The following is a 21,246-nucleotide window of genomic DNA, read 5'->3' as shown; positions in this document are numbered from 1 at the left end:
ATAAACTTAAGCTTGCTGAAGCCACAAAAACAACACCCGTCTCGGGGCCCCTCAAGTCCCACCAGCAAGGTGCAGCGGCGTCTCATGCTGCAACAATTACCGTAATGCTTCGCATTATGTAGGTGTTCAAGACTGTCAAGTGTGCTAAATTTTTTTTCGTGACTTTAGATTTTATGTTTTCCTGGTTAGCATGTTTTTTTTTATTTTTTTTTAAGAACGTATGAGCAAGGTTCTACTGTTAATACACTATGTTAACGTACGTTACTTGTAAAGTTTAACGTGCATAATGTATTAGCCTATGTAAAGCAGGGTAATAAATACTGTTGTCAAAGAGGCTCGCACCTATGGCTCCCACTTTGGTGCAAAGTGTACTGATGACTGCACTCATGCTATTGTACATCACCAACAAGTGATGAATTAAACATTTGCTACCTCTCAACTTCACTGAATCACAAGTTATGAGTGGCCTTAACACCCAATTTCTGAGATCATCCTATGAGTCTGGTGTAAATATATCTTAACATAGAAATGGCCGGGGGCGCGCCGCCGATGGATTGTCTCGCTTGGCTTGGACAGGTTTGACAGAAGACACCAGGCGGTGCACTGTCCACTAAAGCTTTCTTTACGTTTGCACTCTCCTATGTTAAACAAAGTATCTTCAAGGGAAGTACAGTGTAGCATCTCAAAAGGTGCTTGCATTTGGCATACCTAAGGCGGTGAACACTATTTCTAAGACTGTTTGATAAGCACCGATGTTTTCACCCCAAAAACAGCTATGCAAGGCACTCACTGAAATCCGACGGCTTAGCCTGCGAAAGATCCCTGTAGAATTCTGTCCGGTGGGACTTCTTCAGACCCGTACACAGGCCAAAGTCCGAAAGCTTTATGTGCCCCTGAAATGCACACGAGAAAGGAGTAAGTAAACACAGCATCACGAACAGGACAAAGCCAATGCCAATTCAAGAGCATCAAAGTCCCAGCCAAGAGTACGATCACTGTTCTAAATTAGACACCCGCATGGGCCTTGCATGCACCCCAAAGCGGAGCAGTAAATTGTCCATCAGAGAATGGTGCCCCAAGGTAGCAGGAGCACATCAGCAAATAAATGAAATAAGATAAAGGAAATGAAATTAGAGGAAAAGAACCTGCCACTAATGAGAGCTGAAACAATGGTTGAAAGGATGTTCCACATCTACCGCTACCACCGTTAGTGGCACTGGCTAACACACCAAGGGCTAAATCCAGCACACACACACACACTAATACTCAAGAAAGTGTGCGAGAGGACAGCCACAACTGTAGCTCAAGTGGTAGAGCAGCGCACATGTCATGCAGAGGTTGCAGGTTCAACTCCCAACAGTAGTTGCTTGTCTTTTCCCCTTGCACTTCCCTTTGCCTTATCACTCCTACATATGAATCAAACACAATACTTTCACATAGGTAGTTGCTTGGCATCATTGTCTTTTGGCCCCTTCGCTTCACTGAGTGAGACTGAGTGGTTCCCCCGAATGCTTATTAAAGCATTAAATGTTGCTTTTTTTTGTCATTAAAGAAATGCATCTTGAATGGCGTTCACAGAAACTGCTTGCACAACAATACCATTGCAGAACCCACTGCAGTTGCTGTGCAACATACAAATACAATAGCAGCTTTCTGTGAAAACTGAGCATTGGCAGGGACGCAAGACAGTTCTTGAATGTCACTGCACTTCCTCTTGTGGCAACCTCCAAATGACACTAATGCCAAGTTGCACTGAACGCACATGTTTGATATGCGCACACGACAGGAGGCGGCATAAATGTGGAAACACTTCTCACAACTAACAAGCATTTGATAATGTACATACAAATGCAAAGAAAAATGAAAGCAAGGATCCATTCAGCCAGGCACTCAAGCACATGCATATGCATGCCCCTGCTCATTTATGCCAAAAGCTTGTGTTAGCACAGGAAGTGAGCCACACCAGAGGTTGTTGGAGTTTATCATATCATGAGTTTCACATCAGTTCCTTAGCAGTTAGAATAAACTATCTGCTGGCGGTGCCTGTGACAGACACGTTATGATTGAGAGCATGGCAGTGCCTTAGCGGCCATGATGTTGATGGCTGGTGAGCCCGAGGCTGAAGCTTGCGGGTACTGTAAGAGGGCACCCTGTAGCTTATGCCTTATTTCTCTGTGGCTCAAATGCCTGACGATGTTTCTTTAGAACAATTAACACACTGACTGCCAAAGCCGGTGAACCGCCGAGTGTAAGAACAGGGCTCACACTGCCAAAAAAAGAATTATTGTTTGTTTAAAAACTAATCTTAGATTGTGCAGAGGTGAATATAGGCTGGACAAGTTTAGAAAAGTTGCTAGTACATGGCCACTTCATGAGTAGTCGGACTTTTTGTTTTTAGTTGATATTTGTAGAATGTTTGGATACACAGCGATGGAACAGCCATTTCACCTTTCGGTGCAGGTATTGGCATAGGCAAAGAGCCAATTCGGCGCAGAGTCCAATGCTCGTGTGCTTACCATATACCACGCCAATTCTAACTGACATAGTCAATATGTTGTGGAGTTGGGTTTGCGCGAGGCTTACCCTTCAGCACAGTCAGGAAAGGATGCGACGCCCATCCACACTGTGACGCACAAAGGGTGCTACAGCCGGGTTCATCGATATGGCGCAGAGGCAGATCATCAACAAACACGTGTTTGTTAACCCAGGATTCAACACAGTGCGACAGTCATGGCTCGTGGGCTGAGCCTCACCGCAAGACCAATTAAGTACACATGTCTGCACTAAACATGACATAATGCAATATACTCATGTCATGCCATGCACACTAGGAAGTTTTCAAATAGGATCTGCAAAGGTTTTGTGGCCAGGGAAAAAATAACAAAAAAAGAAAAATGCCAGCACCACTGCAACTGTGCGAGACGCTAATAACATTTAGCGTTTGCGTCGGCAACGCTACTTTGCCGAAACAGCACAGTGACCCAAACTCGACGCAATGGTTTGACATCATCGAACATGGCGGAACCCGTCGAAGTGGCGGTTCTCATTGTGTACCGCTTTTGACCTCGTTTTCCAAATTCCATTCTTAACCATGCACCATGTGTGATTCTGATCACAGCAGCTATTTTGCAAAGCCGCGCTACCACCTAAAAAACATAAAAAAAACTTACCTTTAATCCTAGAATATGACATCCTCACTATACAAGAAGCTCTATGGATGAGCCTGTACTTCTTTCAATGAAGATGACGTAGCGTGCTGTTGGTTTTAATTTCAGTTTTGCTAGCTGCAAAGCATTGACAGAAGGAGGGCTTTGTTCTTATGCATGCCTTAGCGCAGGCTCGACACAACTTTCCACTAAAATGCTTTTTTGGAGCAGGATGGTGCAAAGGCCTGCTCTTGCGCAGTTTGGCGCAGCTGTTCCACCACTGCGTACACATTCCAGACACCTATTCACATCTTGCAACATCTCCCACTATAACTTTTGCTTAACTTTTGCCAACACAATCCATCATGGCAATGCAAAGTCTGCAGTGCTAAATGGAAAAAATACAGCCAACACCAGATGATGGTGCACATGAAAAGTGCAATGCTGCTCTTCATATGCCTGAGTGTTTCAGGCTTCTCTACATGAAAATGAACCCGTGTCTGGCAGTTACTGCTCTGAACAGAAAAGTGGTGCTTCATATAGCAAACCAAACTTCTTTGTTCACAGTTTTAATGCCTAGTGTGGGAGAACATTATATAACGAATTCAACAACGGAAGTTCGCGTAGTGCATGTTTGGGGCACGAATAACCAGAATGGAGGTGCAATGTGGCATGCGGAATACTTGGTAGCCAATGGTTTAAAGTGTTGCACATTCCCAATAAACATATTTCACGACATAGCTTCCAGTCTGTAAGCAGATCCTGACACTGTTTTGCATAAAAGGGCCGATTTGCACAAAACTTCAAAACAAGATGGGACACACGCCACATCATCTTGGGGTCACACTTCCAAGTCCTTCTTCTTCTTCTTTTTTTTTTTTTAAAGCAGCACATATACCCACGACAATGAACACATAACCAACTAACCCCCGCAATTGCAGCTTCACTAAATAGCAACCCATTCACGCACACATCTCAATGAGTTTACGTGAGTATCAGTGAACAACAGTCACCCCGAGTAACTATATTTGTATTCTAGACAATAATTATTCTGTACAACGTTCTGAAAGTCATCAAACTGTTGCTATACAACAACCTAATGCTTAAAGGAGCCTAAAAAATATTTAAATAAAGGAAGGACAACGTTTTGGGAAATTTACATGGTGCCCATCATTTCCGTGCCGACGAACAGCCAAACTGGTGGTGAACATAGACGAATTGTCAGCTGCGCCTCTAGAACTCTCGGTATAAAACTATGAAAATGAGGACAGCCACTGATGTCGTTCACAGGCCACACTGCACAACACACGAGGAGGTCTCCCACCAACAGCGAACATTGTAGCACTTTGTTTTCCACCAAAGAAGAAATCATCCAACACTCCTCAAGGAGATAAAGCACTTCAGCAAACCAAGTTCTTGACCTTTTAACATGTACAGTGACTTTGGCACTGAGACTTGCACCATAGCACCCAGTCAAAAAAAGAAAAAAAAAAGACTGTCTATGCAAGTTTCCTAACGGGTGCTATGACACAGTCGAATGGCAGGCTATGAAAGGCTTGGCCTGTCATGAATGTCTTTTGTTCTAAAACATGGTTGTGGTGATCCAAATATCGAGCTTTCTTTGAAACAAGTGTGCACGACAGGTCTTGGTCATCCCACAATACAAGGTGCTCAATGTTTGCAGGTTTAAATTATGACAAGCAAACAAGACAGCGACCTAATAAATTGAAACCAATGCACAGTGTCTGGGAACTCCCTAATTCATTGCCTGAATTTGGCGACTTCCCAGTGGTGCTCTTGACATTTCAAATATATATGTACATCCCAGTGCAAGTGCTCGTGCTTTTAAAAACAAATTTTGACACAAAAATGCAGCAAGAACAGTATCTCACAGATTGTTCAGGTACAGGTTAAGCCATTTTTACAGACGGAATAGTTATCGCCATAGGTGTTTTCACGCTGTCGTGGCTCTGAGTGAACGTTGCTTACCTGAAGCCCACATTTCGCAGCACTTCCGCTCGTGCAACAGCGCCGAAGCGCTGCTGGTCTCGACATAATTGCAAGAAATTGCACCGAACGACCGCCTCATTCGCCTCTGCCCGCGAGGTGCACGGCAAGAGCACAAACGTGGCCGCCCTTGGATCCCCTCCTCACCCTTGCATCCAGCAGCAGGTTGTCAGGCTTGATGTCGCGGTGGATGAAGCCCAACTTGTGGATGGAGTCAATGGCCAGTGCCGTCTCTGCTATGTAGAACTGGGTGCACTCTTCCGACAGGGTGTCCTTCTTCATCAGCAGTGTCATCATGTCCCCTGCAGATGCAAGAAAGCACCAACCTTTACAAACCACACTCGAACAAATGCAAGTTTGCATTTGCATAGATGGCTGGAGCATAGTATCTTTCTTGGGCACATCAAGCCAGGATGGACTAGCAGATTCTGCCCTGAACACAAGAACTATTATACAGTCCCCAGAAAAGCACTACTCCAGTTCAGGCATCTCTCAGATGCCTCCCACACTACATTACACCGCTACATTACACCTTCTCTGCAGGATAATGACAATTACAGTTTTTATTGGTGAAGAAAGGATCGCCATTTGCATGTTTCACAAACTATACTTTGACTTCAATTTACAGCGGAAAATTATCATTCAGTGAACTTCCCCAATTATACAGTGTACAATGTTTGAACAATTCAACAACAAATTCAAGCAATCATATTTTACCAATTATTTTTTCCGTGTGGAGACTACGTCCTCTCTCGTGCAAACCACAGAGGCAACCTGTCCGTGAGCCATCAGATAAAGTGCTGCCACCTAGCAGTTATTAGGGAGCACCACAGTTTGCCAGCAGCATACAGAGTCCTCAATTGTCAAGTCAGGAGCGTGCATGCCTTAGATCCAGTATTGTTGCTCACACCATTTCTAGTTGCAGGCATCATGAAGAGTGATTTCTACTTTAGTATTAATCTCTTCTCAAGTGTTTCTAGACAAAAAGTACTTCAATGCGTTCAGTAGAAGCAGAGTTATTGGCAATCAAAGATCCCCTGTGGTCGCCTTCTCACTCCTTCCACTCCTTCTTCAATGCCTTGCACTGCCTTGCACTGCAAAGGCCACGACACAAAAGGGTGGTGCCCACAACACTCTGCCTACTAAGGTAACCACGACATGTAGTTAAAATTTGATCTTGGATGTTCACGTAGACGGCACTACTTCCAATTCTGATGCCTAGGATGTGCCGAATTTGAAGGCTATTCCTCAAATTATGGTTTAGTTCACGGTGTCTCATCCCTTTGCTGTCCTACAGTGTACCAGTTCCAATAGCTACAGGTGGCTGTGGTCTCTCGCACCAAGTGGCAAGTAGCATATTTTCTTTTGCACTTTATCTCTACGGCAACCACACAATTCAAGAGGGTCGAATGAAACACTGTCTTTATGTTCGCTCATGTGAGTACGTCAGCAATGCCCACTTCGGGTAAGCGATGCACATCGTACTGTCGACTCCCGTTGAAAGGATTCCTAACTTAATGAGCTTCAACCATGATGGTGAAGGTGCAGAACTCGCGAAGCAGACCACCTGTTCCAGTCGGATGTTGGTACTTGTGGCAGCTCGCTACGTGCCTGGAGCCATGTCACCCACAGAGACCACTCAGAGAACGCAGTTGTCCTCAATGGGTCGTAGCAAGCTCAGTGAGCAGACTTGTTACAGCACCCCGTGGCAGCCGCTGTATCTTCGCTACGCAGCAGATGCAGCTATGCACAACTGCAGTGGCCAACTGTAATGCTTGCTTCATGCACAACAGGGTTGGAGTGCTTAGTCACACTCTTGTGCTACAGTCTTGCCTGGCTACGTGGTGCAGACCGGCTTTGTCCTTCACCAGCTTGACTGACAAATACAGTAGAACCTCATTCACACGTTTTGGGGAAAAACACAAGAAAAATGTACTAACCGACAAAATGTATGATCTGAAGTAACTAAAAAATGTGACAGACTCAGCTGTAATTGACATAATGCAATGCGAACCATTGAGCATATAGCTGCGGCACGAGGTGCGGAAAGCCCACGGACCAAAAGCTGACATGCGTCAAGCTGGTAGGGATCTGGTAGCCCCAGACACATTTTGTTGTTTTTCAATTGCATAGTGTTTTAAGACAGCGACGGGAAACGAAAACAAAATCGAGCTAGTGGGTGACACAGGATGCTGCCAGAGCCAAACGTCATATCATACTCGCATTGGGCTGCCTGCTGCAGGGAACACCAGCATGTTTATGTCATCGCCTACTAAAAGCGTGCAGTACATTTCCAGTGTCACTACGCCCTATGCGCAGTAACACAGAGGGGTGAAGATGCTTATCGCAAAAGAGCGATAGATCTGAATGCGGCAATGTGCAATGACCCAGGAGAAGATTTGCTGGTACCAGAAAAAGACATAGAGTGCGCAACAGCGTTTTCATGCGAGATGAGCGGGCGAGTATTAGAGTGTAGCTGCCGCGGCGGGCGGTTATTGTTCCCGATCGCACACACCTTGCGCATTTTCTTGTTTACATGGGATCTAGCAGCCGGAAAACGCATCATGCGATCCCAGTTTAGCAATGTACTGAAAGTTGGTGCTGAAAGATTGTGTTTTCTGGGAATATGTGAATGGGTAAAAAATTAGTGTAGCTCTATTGGGTCATTTTTTGTGTTCTCGATCGGGATTATTGGTGCCAGGAAATTGTACGTAACGGGACCATGTCAACGAGGTTCTACTGTAGTAGCCACACCTAAATCGCACATTTTGAAGCGCTGTTAATAGCTCAATACGAAGGGTTTTCTGCCAAGGTATATAGCCAGGAGCGTACAGCAGTGAGCATGTGCTTCATTGCAAGGGACAAAAGAAGAAAGAGCAGCGCTGCATGGCTTTCACGCTGGTTCACACGTACACGGCACATCTACTACGTGTTTTTTGAGCTCAAAATGAATCAGTCACTATTTAACGAGTACTTAAAAAAACAATGCATTTATCAAAACCATTACAAACCTGGGCGAGAAGACGATTGAAGTAGGAAAGGTGCAAAAATGCTTCATCCATAGTTTTAAATGAATACACTTGGTTTCAAATAGCATAAGATTTACATATTTTTTGTTTTGAGTTTTCACAAACTTATTTTCAAGAATGTGATGGGTTTTTTTTTTCCTTTGCACATTCTTTTTTTTTTTTGCAAACCTGCAGTCTTACTAGTTCGCATAGCATAGCGTCAGCGATGTTCGCTGCAATCTTTCATCGGCGGATCGATCACGGCTCACAATAAATGCACGTGGCACAAATGGCGCATCGTAAGCTCACAGTAATATTTCCTGCGTGATAGACCACCACAAATAGTTTGGAAATTTACTCTGAGAAGGGGCAGACACACACGACTGACACTATTCAGCCCAGTTCGAAGTGCAGGCAGCCATCTTCTCCATCGGCTCGGTCACCTGCCGTCCAGCTCATAACGTCAGTCTAGAGTGCGCGCCCATTGGTGGAGGCTCCTGTGCATCCACCCTGGAGGAGTAAATGCCCCTCTTTTCCAAAGTTGTACCTGACTGTACCTTGTACCGCTACCTATGCTCGTAATGGATCCCGTCATATCAGTCTCTCCCCTGCCTTTTTTCCACCAGTACTCTAAACGTCTCTTGCTTGTCTCAACTGCTGGTCGGTCGATGCTTCCGTCCACTTTAAGTCCAAGTGCTTCTGGAAGGTGCACATTACCTACGGTTCTCATTGGGTGAATCCCTTCGCACTGCACTTGGATGTGCTGAACGGTCTCCAAATTTTTGCTGCAGCCTACCCGTGCCTAGGCTACCTCTTAATGTTTGTTTCGTTATGTTTTTGTCCTGAGGCTCAAGCCTCAAATAGCAAGGCACTGCCCTTTGCGTTATCGTACAGATTTTCTCTGCTAATTTTTTTCATCTCATTCTCGTAAATCTCCATGGCCTTTTTTATTTCCATTTTTTTGCATACAATATGCTGTCTCTGTTTCTCTCACTTTCTTTATGGCGACTCTTGGTAGGCTATTTACACTTTTATTAAAACCCTGTACTTGATTTACAACTTCCTTGACCTCTTCCTCCATTCTGTGTCCCCACTATTTACGTACAAATACTTGTGCACTGTAGCCGCCCATTTATTTAGATTCATGTTCCCGAGTCTTTCTGGAAAACTAATTTTTCTCTCTGCTTCTCGGGCTTCAAACGAATCCTTCTCCATGTCACCCTGCACTGCCCCATTTGTGGTTTTGCCGTGGGCTCCCAAAGCCAATCGGCCCACCGATCTCTGGTTAACTGCCAGTCACCACAACATACCCGATTTTAAGCCCAGAATGACATTTGCGAACGTCAACACTGGCACCATTATTCCTTTCTAGGTTCCATGCACCACCTCGTATTTATTGTGGCCCCAAACTGCTCTACATTTAATTATTGATGCATTCCGCTTGCTTTTTATGTTCAGATTCTCTTGGTGGGTGCCTGAGTAAGTTTTTCCTTCGTTTATGTACACACCGAGGTACTTATAGTGCTTGACTATTGGTATAAATTGCCGTTGAATTGATACCACTTAATTACTTGCTTCTTTATATAAAGGCCATAATAATTTATTTGTGTTAAACTTAAGGCCTAGGTTTGTCATTGCATTGCCACACATATTGGCAAGTGTCTGTATATCTTACATTGAGCGCTATTAGTACTATGTCATCCACATACATTAGCCCGGGGACCTTCTGTTGCAATCATTTGTCCATAATGCCTGTATGATAAATGAAACCCTGATTCACTGTTCTCCAGTCATCTTTCTATGCCCTGAACATAATGTGCGTTAATAAGGTGGCACCTTACAAATCCAAGAGATGCCCCACCCCCCGAAAGATAACCCACCCCTGTTTTTGGGCCAATTTTCTAGTTTTTCAAAAACGACGATAGATTACCCTCCCGACTATAGCATTCCCGGCATTCATAATCCTCAAAGAGCCGAATGGCCGGATCCCTCCGAAAGTGTTGTTCGCCCTCTACGTTTTTAAGTGATCAAATCACGATTTAAGTGATTTTTAAATTGCAATACCCTTCATCGAAACACTTCTTTATTTTTGTAATTTACAAACAGAAAATATTTAGCTCGCTCACTATTACGGTTCTTGTTTTTTGCGGTATTCTCGCTCTTCGTTTTTATTGTTTCTTTTCTATGTTTTTTGGCTACAGCACTTGTGGCATACAAGTTAGGCCTAGCAGCATACTTGGCGCGATAGTGTCACTTCTGTGCTCGAGCACTCACGTTTGTATCCTATCAGCTCTAAGATTTCTTATATTACAGATGAGAACACGGAGAGCTTCATGAGTGGCTTGCTTCAGCGGTACCCCGTTTCACTGCCCTGCCAACCACATCGAACACCGTGCATGAGGATGTTGCCATCTTTTGTTTGAAAGTGACAGCGATTACTCGTTTGGTGGTTCTGACGACGAATGAATTCAGTGCTAATAAACACGCATTCATTCTTTGGCTGATCTACACATTTTAAACTCTTCTTTTTTTTTTTACTGCACCCTGAAAGTTATTCTACCTCATATTTTCTCTCAATCTTTAGGTGGGCTATCTCTTAGAATGTTATGGTAGTGCCATCTAGGGGCAGGGAGTCTTACCAGCCCTGACTTTTCATCTCCAATCAATGCTGAGTGACAAGATGAATGATCCAACCCCAATAACGTGGAATTCTGTGAGTGAGCCATACGAGAATCGGAGAATGCTGGCCCAGTGTAGCTTGCCAATGTGGAAGCTCCTATACACACTGTGAAGATGGTCATACTACAAACGATAGGCCCCAAATGAAGCCCAGCTCAGGTGTATCACATCTGCAAGCAAGGGCAAGGGCAGCTGCACTGAACAAAAGAAACTGGCAGTCTTTAGCAATTTCTGAAATCGTTTACTGTGAGAGTAGCTGGGTACCACAGCAGATACTGCCATCTTCTCAAGAACGACTTTTTATTTCCGATGCACACAATATTGCCTTGGGCCACCATAGCATCGCCTGCTTCCGAAACAAATTCACAGGTGCCACTGCACTCAGAGTCCGTACGGCGTGCAAAACCCACACAAGTAATGAAACCTTGGAGGTGCTGTGCACGAAATTGCGTATGGAAAGGTTGAGCGTCAACAGCGAAGGCACTGATCAAAGTAACATTTAAAATGTGTCACATACATCTTAAAACACCTCCGACTGGAATTGTGTTGCAAGTTTAAATAGCATGTGCAAGGCGGTTCAATAACACCAGTGGAAATGTAGACGGCTGAGTATTCTTTACTTGGTGTGAGTATGTTGTCACATGCAGCAGGTTCACTTCTTTCATTGTTTTTTCACAATTTGTTGCAGCAGGAACAATCTTCAAGTGACTGGAAAGGGGCTTTTCAGGGCTGCCAGACACGAACTAGTTGTACTGAAGATTGTTCATCTATTTCGCAGCCGTACACTTTTTATGATTCTCAAAACGTCAGAAGTATGGTTGAGGTAAGCAACAGAATCAGTTAGCGCCTGAAAGGGTTGTGCATTGAGCCTTCACAATATCGCATGCTTCTGCACCCGGCCCCAAATCACACATTGCAAAAGGGGCAAGAGTGCAAGCCCCAGTACCAAAGCTCTGTTACACATATGGCGAGGATAAAGGTCAGAATGCATAACAAAAGGGACAGGGAGACATATGGACAGAGCAAAGCCAGTTGCAAGCTCTTGACTGCTGTTGCAGTATAACTTTTCATTATGTTTAAGATGAAAAGACACTTTCAAGCATTCATTCATTTATATTCATTGTCCCGTGCAAAGAGTGCTAAAAAATTGTGTCAAGGTATCTGTGGCATGCCTTGTGGACACAGTACTACACTCCAAATCTTCCTAATGTTGCGTCCCTATGCCTACAAGATTACGAGATATGAGAAAAGCAGTCCTTAACAATAAGGCAGCATTGTGCCCAGCAATTCACAGAGGTCATCTGACCAACTGCAACTGGTAACTAACAGTGACTACTGTTTGTGCCAGCAGGCGCGACTTTGACACCACCGCATCGAAATGTCTCATGACTGGTGCCACTCACGTCTGCTTGGACCGCCATCACCACGTAGAATAACCACCATCGCATTCCAACATCCTGTGCCACTGATTCATCGAGCAGATTTTCGAGTTGTGGAGCTGAGAAATCTGGCAGCGAGTGACTGACTGACACAAAAATGGTTGCTGTTTGACCAAAATGACTATTTGCTACTACTAACTTGGTCACGTGCATAGAGTTCCCTACAAAAGTTACTGGAGGGCACTGTGGCACTAGTGCCTACAGCATCTGCAAGCGTGGCCCTTCAAACGGCCTGGGAAAGATGGTTAATACATGGTGCTGCTTAAACTTTGTCCTTCTGGCTTTGAACAGCTTTGTGACTTAGCAAACTGATCATTTCCAACAAAATATTGCAGCATAAATCAAAAACTCACAGCAATTGTGCATGTTTGCAGTGTCTTATGGGTGGCATTTAAAACGTGGTGTTCATGGCATGTTTCCAGCTCTGCACGCATTTCCGGCACATGCAGTCAGCAGAAGCATGGCCTCAGAGATTGCTTGTTTTGTTACTAGGATGGAGCCTTCATTGAGACGTGAATTTGGACACCATCAATTGCATAGGATCACTTAAAAAAGAAGTAATTTAAAGATAAGCCCACAAGAACGTCTGCCAGCCAAATTCATGGACTGACCATCATTCCCATCTATTCTGGTAATTTCGATAGGAAACTCTGCGGCCTCTGCGATCAGTCCTGTGGTCCCACCCAGGCAAGAGAGAAGTGTCACTCACCGCCAGGAAGAAACTCCATGATGAGGTAGAGGTTTATGGCGTCTTGGAAACTGTAGTACATCTTCACCACCCATTGGTGGTCAGCCTCCACCAACACATCACGCTCAGCACGAACATGCGCCACCTGTGAGATAGGAGAACACACACACACATGCAACACATCCAAAAAGAAAGATGGCAGGCTCCCTGCTACCACGAGTCATTCACTTGAAGTTCTTCACACTTGACTACGCTGCCATGGGGAGGGCCTTCACACTTGAATACGCTGCAACAGTCCCGTTCAAATTGAGACTGTTGCAAGGAGTTTTCAAGTATTTTACTTTATTTAAAGAGACCTTTTATATGGTTAAACCTCAATATAACCAACTTCAATGTAACGAAATTCTCATTATAATGAAGTATTAACTTTTCATAACCTTTAGTCATAGAACATGATGTATTTAAAACCTCAATATAATGAAGTGTACTTGTATGCGATTTCAATATAATGAAATTTGCTTTCGCCACAACAGAATGCCCACACATTAAATGGAAACTTCTGCAGATGCAGATGGTTACAAACGACTGCTTGCAAACGCACCTCTAAAATTGCACACCGCGCAACAAGAGCAACCACCAAAGTGGAACCGCATCATGTTCCAAATAAATTCCAAGTGCGATAATGTCCCATTGCACCCCTCTGTGCTACAGGTGCGAGTGAAAGTGTGCGAGGGTGAGACAAGCAATATGGTGGCTTCAGAAGTGCCACCTTTCTGTGGCAGCAAAGGAAAAGAGAAGGAGGGGAGTGAACTCAGGATAACGCAAGCAAGCGCATGCAAGAAGCGGGGGGGGGGGGGGGTAAATTAACACGTGTCACGATTTCTGGCGGGTCTCAACCGTGGCTGCGTATGGCTGTAAGAGCGGCTGAGCACATACACAGTGGTGCACCCTGCTTTAGAGGTAATCTGTCGTGTATGCAAACAGTGGGCTTGCCAAGACGGTGTGGCATCATGTAATCTGCCTTCCAGCCCGTTTAGTATTGAAGGTTGCGTAATCTTGAGTTTCGGTAACCCGTTAGAGCGAGGGACAGATGGAGCATTCGCTACCCGTTGGCGGCGCTTTATCTGATAGCGTCGTCCCAGTGCGGGTGATGCTATCAGCTGTGAGGGCAGAGTGCACGCGGAAGTGTCTCTGGCTTCGCTTAATTCGTACCGCCAATGTGAATATATCATTGATAAGGCATGAAACTGTATCATTCATCGCGGACTCCCAAATTTATCAAAATGAATAGTTTTTCTCATTAAAATTTGCTTTTTTTTATTCCCTGATAATTCGTAAAATTCTGCGGCCCCTTTGTGTGTAAGAAAAAGCGATCAGCAGCTGTACTTATTTGCATAAAAGGTTGAATTTCATTGCAACAAATTTTCGATATAACGAAGCAAATTGCCAATTTCACCGATTTATTTAGACATTTCTTATCACTGCACAAAAGAACGAGGACACAAGAAAGAAACACACACCACACCACAAGTGCAGACTGCCAAGTGTTTATTTTTTGAAAGCAAGCAACATACACATATTTCATTCGGGAACATGTGCACGTGTCCGCACTGTCACTCTCAGATGTGCCGATAAACATAAAGACGTCAAAGATTATCTGCTGGTTAACAGTGTATCCAAGATTGTGACAAGCGATCCCCAAAATAACCATGAGCCATTCTTACAGCATCATAAAAGAGGGAGAGATAAATTTTTAAAAAGGAAGAAAAGCAGGAAGAGACCCCAAGTATGTGAAAGAAACGGATATGGCACTTAACAAATAACCAGTGTAAAGGCGAAGGATGGGGGCATTGTGTCCTCGCGTTTTCGCGCAGTTATAAGAAACGTCTAAAGCTATGAACCAACTAGCCTGCCAGAATGTCCTACTCAATTTCACCTACTTCGGTATATTGAGGTTTACCTGTATAACCTACCAAATGTCTACATACATCAAAACCAAGCTTATTTTTCTGGTACATGGCATTGTACCAAAAAAAAAAAAGAAAGATTTTAATGTGACTTAGTGAAAAATAAAGCTTTTCAGATTGTATGTATATTCCACCTTTGAAAAGGCGTGAAAATAAAATTTGCACTTGCAGCAGTGTTTTCCAATTTCGCAGCGATATTCTTTGATATTTACTATAGCCAAGCATGCATATGCCAAGTTGTGAAACACGTCATCAGTGAAAATCCAGGTCCCTGCTGACTCTCTTGATGTTTCAAGAGAACTTGGGGTGTCTGCTTTTCTGGTCTAATTTTGGAGCAACACTAAAGCAATGAAAAGTAAATACCGTATTTACTCACATAATGATCGCACTTGCGTAATGATCACACCCCTAAATTTTGTCGTCAAAATTTGATTTTTTTTTTATTTCCCGTGTAATGATCGCACCCCAAACTTGCCGCAGCGATATGTCGTGTGCCAAGTCTAGCTAATAATGAATGCGCTTACCATCTGTCGAATGCTATGCGAACGACTCTTGAAGACAAACCAAGTGGTCTGCACGCACCAAACAATCTTAAGCAGATTTCATTCCTTTCATCACTTTCTGCATTTCCATGACAAAAAAAAAAGCTACAACCAAACTTCCCTGTATTATGTGTAGGCTTTATAATGGTTGTGATCAACAACAACAACAAAAAAGGCGCTTTTTGATTCTTCTCGTCTGCACTCGTGGGCACGCAACAAATTGCGAGCGGCAACGATAGCAGCCACGTTTACACTGATATGTTAGAAGTGTACCCTATTCATACGCAGACGCTTGTAACACAGCTAAGATATTCGCCGACCCTTAGCGGAAACCTGCCGTATTAGGATAGTAGCGAAGACAAATGCCGTAGTTTATGCAGCATGCCCGCCATGTGTTCCAATGTCACTCGCAGCTAAGTGCGCCCATCTGTTTCTGTCCCCTCAAAGTGGACATGGCTACGTTATTGCCGCAAACTTGCCGATATGAATGATATTATTCATTACTGATATGGAAGAAACTGTTTCAATGCACGTAATGTACTCATGAAAAGAAAAAATAAATCGCTTTCAGCTTGCTCTGCCGACCGCCGTGTTTTTTTTTTTGTGTGTGTGTGTCCCGCACTAAATACAGCGGCAGGCACCTATTTGTTGACCTGTTGTCATCCCGCAACAAATGCGAGATGAAAAATTTTTTCTTTCTTTTTGCGGGAAATTTAACCCACGTAATGATCGCACCCCTGAATTTGCATCAATTTTTTTGGACAAAAAAGAGCGATCATTATGCAAGTAAATACGGTATATTTTGCAAACTTTATTATCTACCATCAGGCTGGGTCATGTGGTGGCCTTCATTGATGGCATGTATCTCATGCTATCATGCATGTATCTCGTGTACGTATCTCAGGTCAGCCGCTGTTCTCAGACGTTTGAAGTTAAGTTTTTGGGATGTTCATTAGTCGTGTCATCGAATTAAAAATTTTGAAGCTTATTTCTATGTTTTCCTTTTTTTTTCTGTGCCGACTCTTAGCAGATGGTTTAAGTGGAGACCAATAAAAACATCATGCTACTTGCACTACAGGAGAACCAACAGTTCTTGTGAAGATTTAATCCTGTATGAAAGCCTCATTGTGGTCAATCATTAAAAAAAATCACCGACGATTACGATACTTCCTAATGTGAATTTCGAGCACAGCTGTTTGGGTGTTTTGAATTCACAACATATTGTGGCAAAGAGCGATTCTGAATGACAGGGTGCTCCCGGCGGCAGCACCGAGCCTCTGCTCGGGCAGCTCGTTTAGCAGCAACAGCAGACGAAGCATCTCCACCGGTTCCATCGCTCAATGTTGAGTTCAGAGAGAAAGCATGAACATGGGAATGTGTGTTCGCACTTGGAGTGCATTCCCTAGCAGTGGCAGCGGCGTAGGCGAAGTAGCGCACATGCAGTGGGTCCGAAGACCCACGCCAGCGCTTTGTTTCCATGTATGGTGTCGGTGGACGTGCCTCGTCACCGCTGTGTAGCATGTATCGTAAGTCGCAAGTGCCACAGGGGCATTCTTCGTGATCACCGCCTTGCTGACGCCAAGTAAGTATGCCTTAACCCGCCGGCAACACGGCTTTCAATGTGCAAAAGTTCACGCAATACTTTTGATGGTGTGAGGATCACCATCGTCATCGTGTTCTATCACGCGCTAACGTTCCTTCAATACGAAAGGGCACTGCTGCACTGTGCGCTTCCTCTTTCATCCTTTGCTGTGCTCGTTCGCTCAGTTACACCGAGGGATGCCAACGCTCAAACATGCAAGCAGACGCCCAAGAGCCGCGCTCTAAAATATTTTGGGCCAAGCCATGGTCAAAACCAGCTAAACCATCTCTGCTTCGGCGTACCGCTGTTGTCATGGCACCAATTAAGAAACTTGCATAGATAGTGGCACCTAGTTTCCCTTTAGGTCGTGTTATAGGAAACTGTGGCACACGCAATCAAACAGTTAACAGATACACGGGAGTAGTTAATAAGACCCCTAAGCTCTGTGTAGGGTAGGCTTCCGCTGATTCAACCCCCGTTAATTTGATTTTTCAGTTAATTCAATCTCAGCCAAAGGTTCTGGTCGGTTCCTATGCATTTCTGCAGGCCCAAAATTTTCATTATTTCCATCCTAAAATTGGCCTTTGCTGGGTAATTCGAACTCGACCAGTCAGCATGCACATGCCAGACCTCTATGGTGATCCCAATAGCAACCCCTTGAGTGGCAACGTCTGTCTCGGCACAGCTTAGTAGGAGACAGTGAATGCGTGGGACATGTTATTCCCCATCGAAAACATCTCTTTTTGGCCAGCCCTAAGAAGATTTTCAAGCAAAAACCACAGCTCACTATTGTCCAATTATGGCATTTACCCGATCCTAATGCGTGCTTTTTTTTTTTCCTCAATAAAATATGGTCTGCATGACGCAGGTGGATACGAAACCAAAAAAAAAAAGCCTTCAGGGCTTTCATGTGCTTTACCACATAACCCAGTGTATTGTGGACAAGCTGACTTTAGGAAGCCAGCTGTCATTCTGCAACACCTTGCCCATTTTTCTTGCGAAAAAATTGGGTGCACGTTGGATTTATACATTGTTTAAGAGCTTAGATGTCATTTACGCCTCAGCTTTCTACTCTAGACACATAAAGAGAAGGCGCACATTTGAGTCAGTGACGCATTAGGATAAGGCAAATGCTGCCAAATGAATCAGCGGTGTGTTCTGTTGTTTTTTCCACATTTCAACCTGCCGGATAGCTTAACCAATTTCACCAGTCCTGTCAGGGTAGAATTAATGAAAGTCGACTGTAATTCGTTCTATTAAAGATCAAGTTTGTGATCAAAGGGAAGGTAAGAGAGCAGAACAAGGTGGTCAAAATTTAACAATCTAAGAGGGCATTTTGTCAGCCATTCTGGGCTCTACCCATTCCAGTTACACCACAAGAAATATAAGAGAGCGGTATGCCACTGAATCCAACAGAGTAATTTTGAACACCTAGCTTGACAAGAACCATCTCATTTCGAATAATACATCAAGGCTTTATATACCATGCTAGATAAATCGCACGAACATAGTGCGTCCTGTTGCAAGCTCTGAAACAAAAATTATCAGTGGTCATTTAAGCTAGCGAAACAAACGGAGAATCAGTATTCACGAATACAATTTTACACAAAATTTTGTAACTCCCACTAACCATATGTTGGCTACTTCTGGAAAGACTTTAAACACAGCTTAAGAAGACCTATCTAATCCAGCATAAAGTGGTAAGCCTGCTCACCTGTTCCTTCTCGAGCATGTCAGCCTTACGAAGGATCTTCATGGCATAGACGTGGCCTGTGTCGCGCTTTTGGACCAGCCGGACCTCGCCAAAGGCTCCTCGGCCAATCACCTTAAGTGGCTCAAAATCTTCTACGCCTAGTCGTGAACGCTTCAGCCGCAGGAACTCTGTCTCCTTCAGCGAGTGCTGCATGCGCTTCTCTTTCTTCTGCATTCGAAGGCAAGTGGAGAAGCGTTAATCTCACGAGTCATGCGCAAACACACCGGTGACCCACATTATCAGCCTATTTCATGCCCACTGCAGGACGAAGGTCTCCACCACTGATTGCCAGTTAACATTATCCTGTGTCAGCTGATACCATTCTATGCCTTCAAATCTCCTGATTTTATCAAAACACACAGTCCTCTGCTGTCCTCAACTGCACTTCCCTTGGCACCAAGTTGCTTACCATAAAATCCCGAGAGATAGCCCATCTAAAATCGAGAGAAAATCAAGTAAGAATATGAGGTGGGATAACTTTCAAGGTGCAGTAAAAAAGAAGTTGAAAAATGTATAGCAGCCAAAGAATGAACCCATGTTTATTAGCACTGAATTCATTCATAATATTAGAGCTGATAAGATAGAAACATGAGTGCTCGAGCTCAGAAGAGACACTATATGGCCAAGTATGCTGCTAGGCCTAACTTGTATGCCACAAGCACAGTACCCGCCAAACACGGATCGCAAACAAGAAAAAGAAAAAGCAGAATACCGCGAAAACTAAGAATCGAAATAGCGAGCGAGCTAAATATTTTCTCAGTCTGTAAATTACAAAAATAAAAAGTGCTTGTATGAAGGGTATCGCAGTTTAAAAAATCACGAATGCTGAGGGCAAACATCTTCAGATGGATTCGGCTTGTGGGCTCTTTGAGGATTATGAATTCCGGGAATGGTATTGTCATGTGCGGTTTATCTATCTGTTTTTGAAAAACTAGAAAATCATGCCAAAACAGGGGTGGGTTACTTTCGGGGGTGGGGCATCTCTCGGGATCTTACAATATTCCAATAGAAACCTGCTCGATGCGTTACATGGCATGTTTATTTAAATTTCTTCCTCTTAAAGAAGTACTTGTAACATATTTTCAAGCTATAATCTTTTTGTGTTAAAGGGACACAACCGACAAATATTAAGTCAAGCTAAAATGATAGATTAGTGTTCGAGAATCTTTAAAGTGTCACTATTATTGCGAACAGAGTCCTAATAATCGAGAAATTGAGGTAAATGCAGGATCTGATTAGAGACTTCCTCCGAGTCATTGAAGTATATGCGCAATGACGAAAGCACTCCTAATTTAAATTCTGTCACTAGTACTCAGCCACTCGTTATAAAAACATCATTGTATAGCATTATAAGACAAAAGAAAATGCTACTTGTCCAGTTCCACTTCATCTCCAGAAAAAAGAACTCCTTGACATTACCCTTGACAACGTGGGCAGTCGAAAGGCTTCATTTTCACTCGACTCTGCACCACCCGTGCTTTCGCGTTTCAGTAGTTTCGTTATTGCAAAGTACTGCGTTGGCTTTGCTGACTCATGAAACCCGCACAAACTGCAAGTAGCAGAGAATTCCACTTCCATGTGATTCTGTGGGATGCCCGAACGATCCACCCCACTTGACCAAAAGCAGCTGCAGGCAGCAAACCCATCGCTCTGTCTTGGCGCAGTTTCTAAATGGCCGCAGATTTGCGCTTTGTGCAAGAAACTGTACCACCGTCTGTCGGGCACCGTTTTACACAACCACGGCAGACAAGGGCCGTGATGGCGCACACGTCATGAGTCCCCGGTTAGGTGGTGGGAAATTTTAATTGCGATAAAGATACTCGGACCCTTTGCAGATGCAATTTTCTCGTAAACCAATTTTTTTGTTGGCATGAATTAAGTGTTGCGAAATCTCTGGAATGGTATTTAAACAGTCCACATCGACCTTGTATTTGCCGTTAGTGCCTCTTTAAATGGAAGTTACAAGCCCTCTACAAGTCTATGAAGAAATACTGGCAAGTCCTAAATGAATGAATACTTTGTTTCTATGAATCAATTTAAGTTTCACACTTGCACGTTTCATTCCTGCAATCACTGCCGCTCCCACTTGTGAACACTCGCTGAGCAATGCTATGAGCAATGCTGTCATACCCAGCTTTATTGCTCTATTACACAGCAAGTTTTGGAAAATGTCATGACATCATAATAATGTCAAAGACACCAGGTCAGACCCCCCGCAGGAGCTTAATGGCTATGGCATTGCGCTGCTAAGCTCGAGGTCACAAATTCAATGCAGGCCGTGGCAGCCACGTTACGATAGGGGCAGAATGCAAAAATTCTCATGCACTTATATTTCACCGCACATCGAAAAACACATGTGGTCAAAGTTAACTCTGAGCCTCCCACTAAAACGTGCCTCATAATCCCGTTGTGTTTTTTTTTTCTTATTTATACAA

The 21,246-nt window shown here is 43.9% G+C and overlaps 1 protein-coding gene across 10 annotated transcripts in view; it reads right to left on the bottom strand.

Moving 5' to 3' along the window:
* trc (Serine/threonine-protein kinase tricornered) overlaps window positions 1-21,246 on the bottom strand; it is a 116,913-nt gene that overhangs the window by 19,884 nt on the left and 75,783 nt on the right. For all 10 annotated transcript variants that reach the window (XM_065432044.2, XM_065432043.2, XM_065432039.2 and 7 more), the window contains 4 exons: window positions 18,773-18,979; window positions 12,989-13,112; window positions 5,301-5,455; window positions 791-893 (listed from right to left, as the gene is read on the bottom strand). In XM_065432044.2, coding sequence (XP_065288116.1) covers window positions 791-893; window positions 5,301-5,455; window positions 12,989-13,112; window positions 18,773-18,979 — 589 coding nt within the window. The remainder of the gene's footprint in view (window positions 1-790; window positions 894-5,300; window positions 5,456-12,988; window positions 13,113-18,772; window positions 18,980-21,246) is intronic.

This window comes from Dermacentor albipictus, chromosome 3 (assembly GCF_038994185.2).
Source record: "Dermacentor albipictus isolate Rhodes 1998 colony chromosome 3, USDA_Dalb.pri_finalv2, whole genome shotgun sequence".
In the NCBI taxonomy this organism is placed as follows: Eukaryota; Metazoa; Arthropoda; class Arachnida; order Ixodida; family Ixodidae; genus Dermacentor; species Dermacentor albipictus.
Note: the sequence above shows the minus strand (reverse complement) of the source record. Positions and strands in the feature narration are given on the sequence as shown.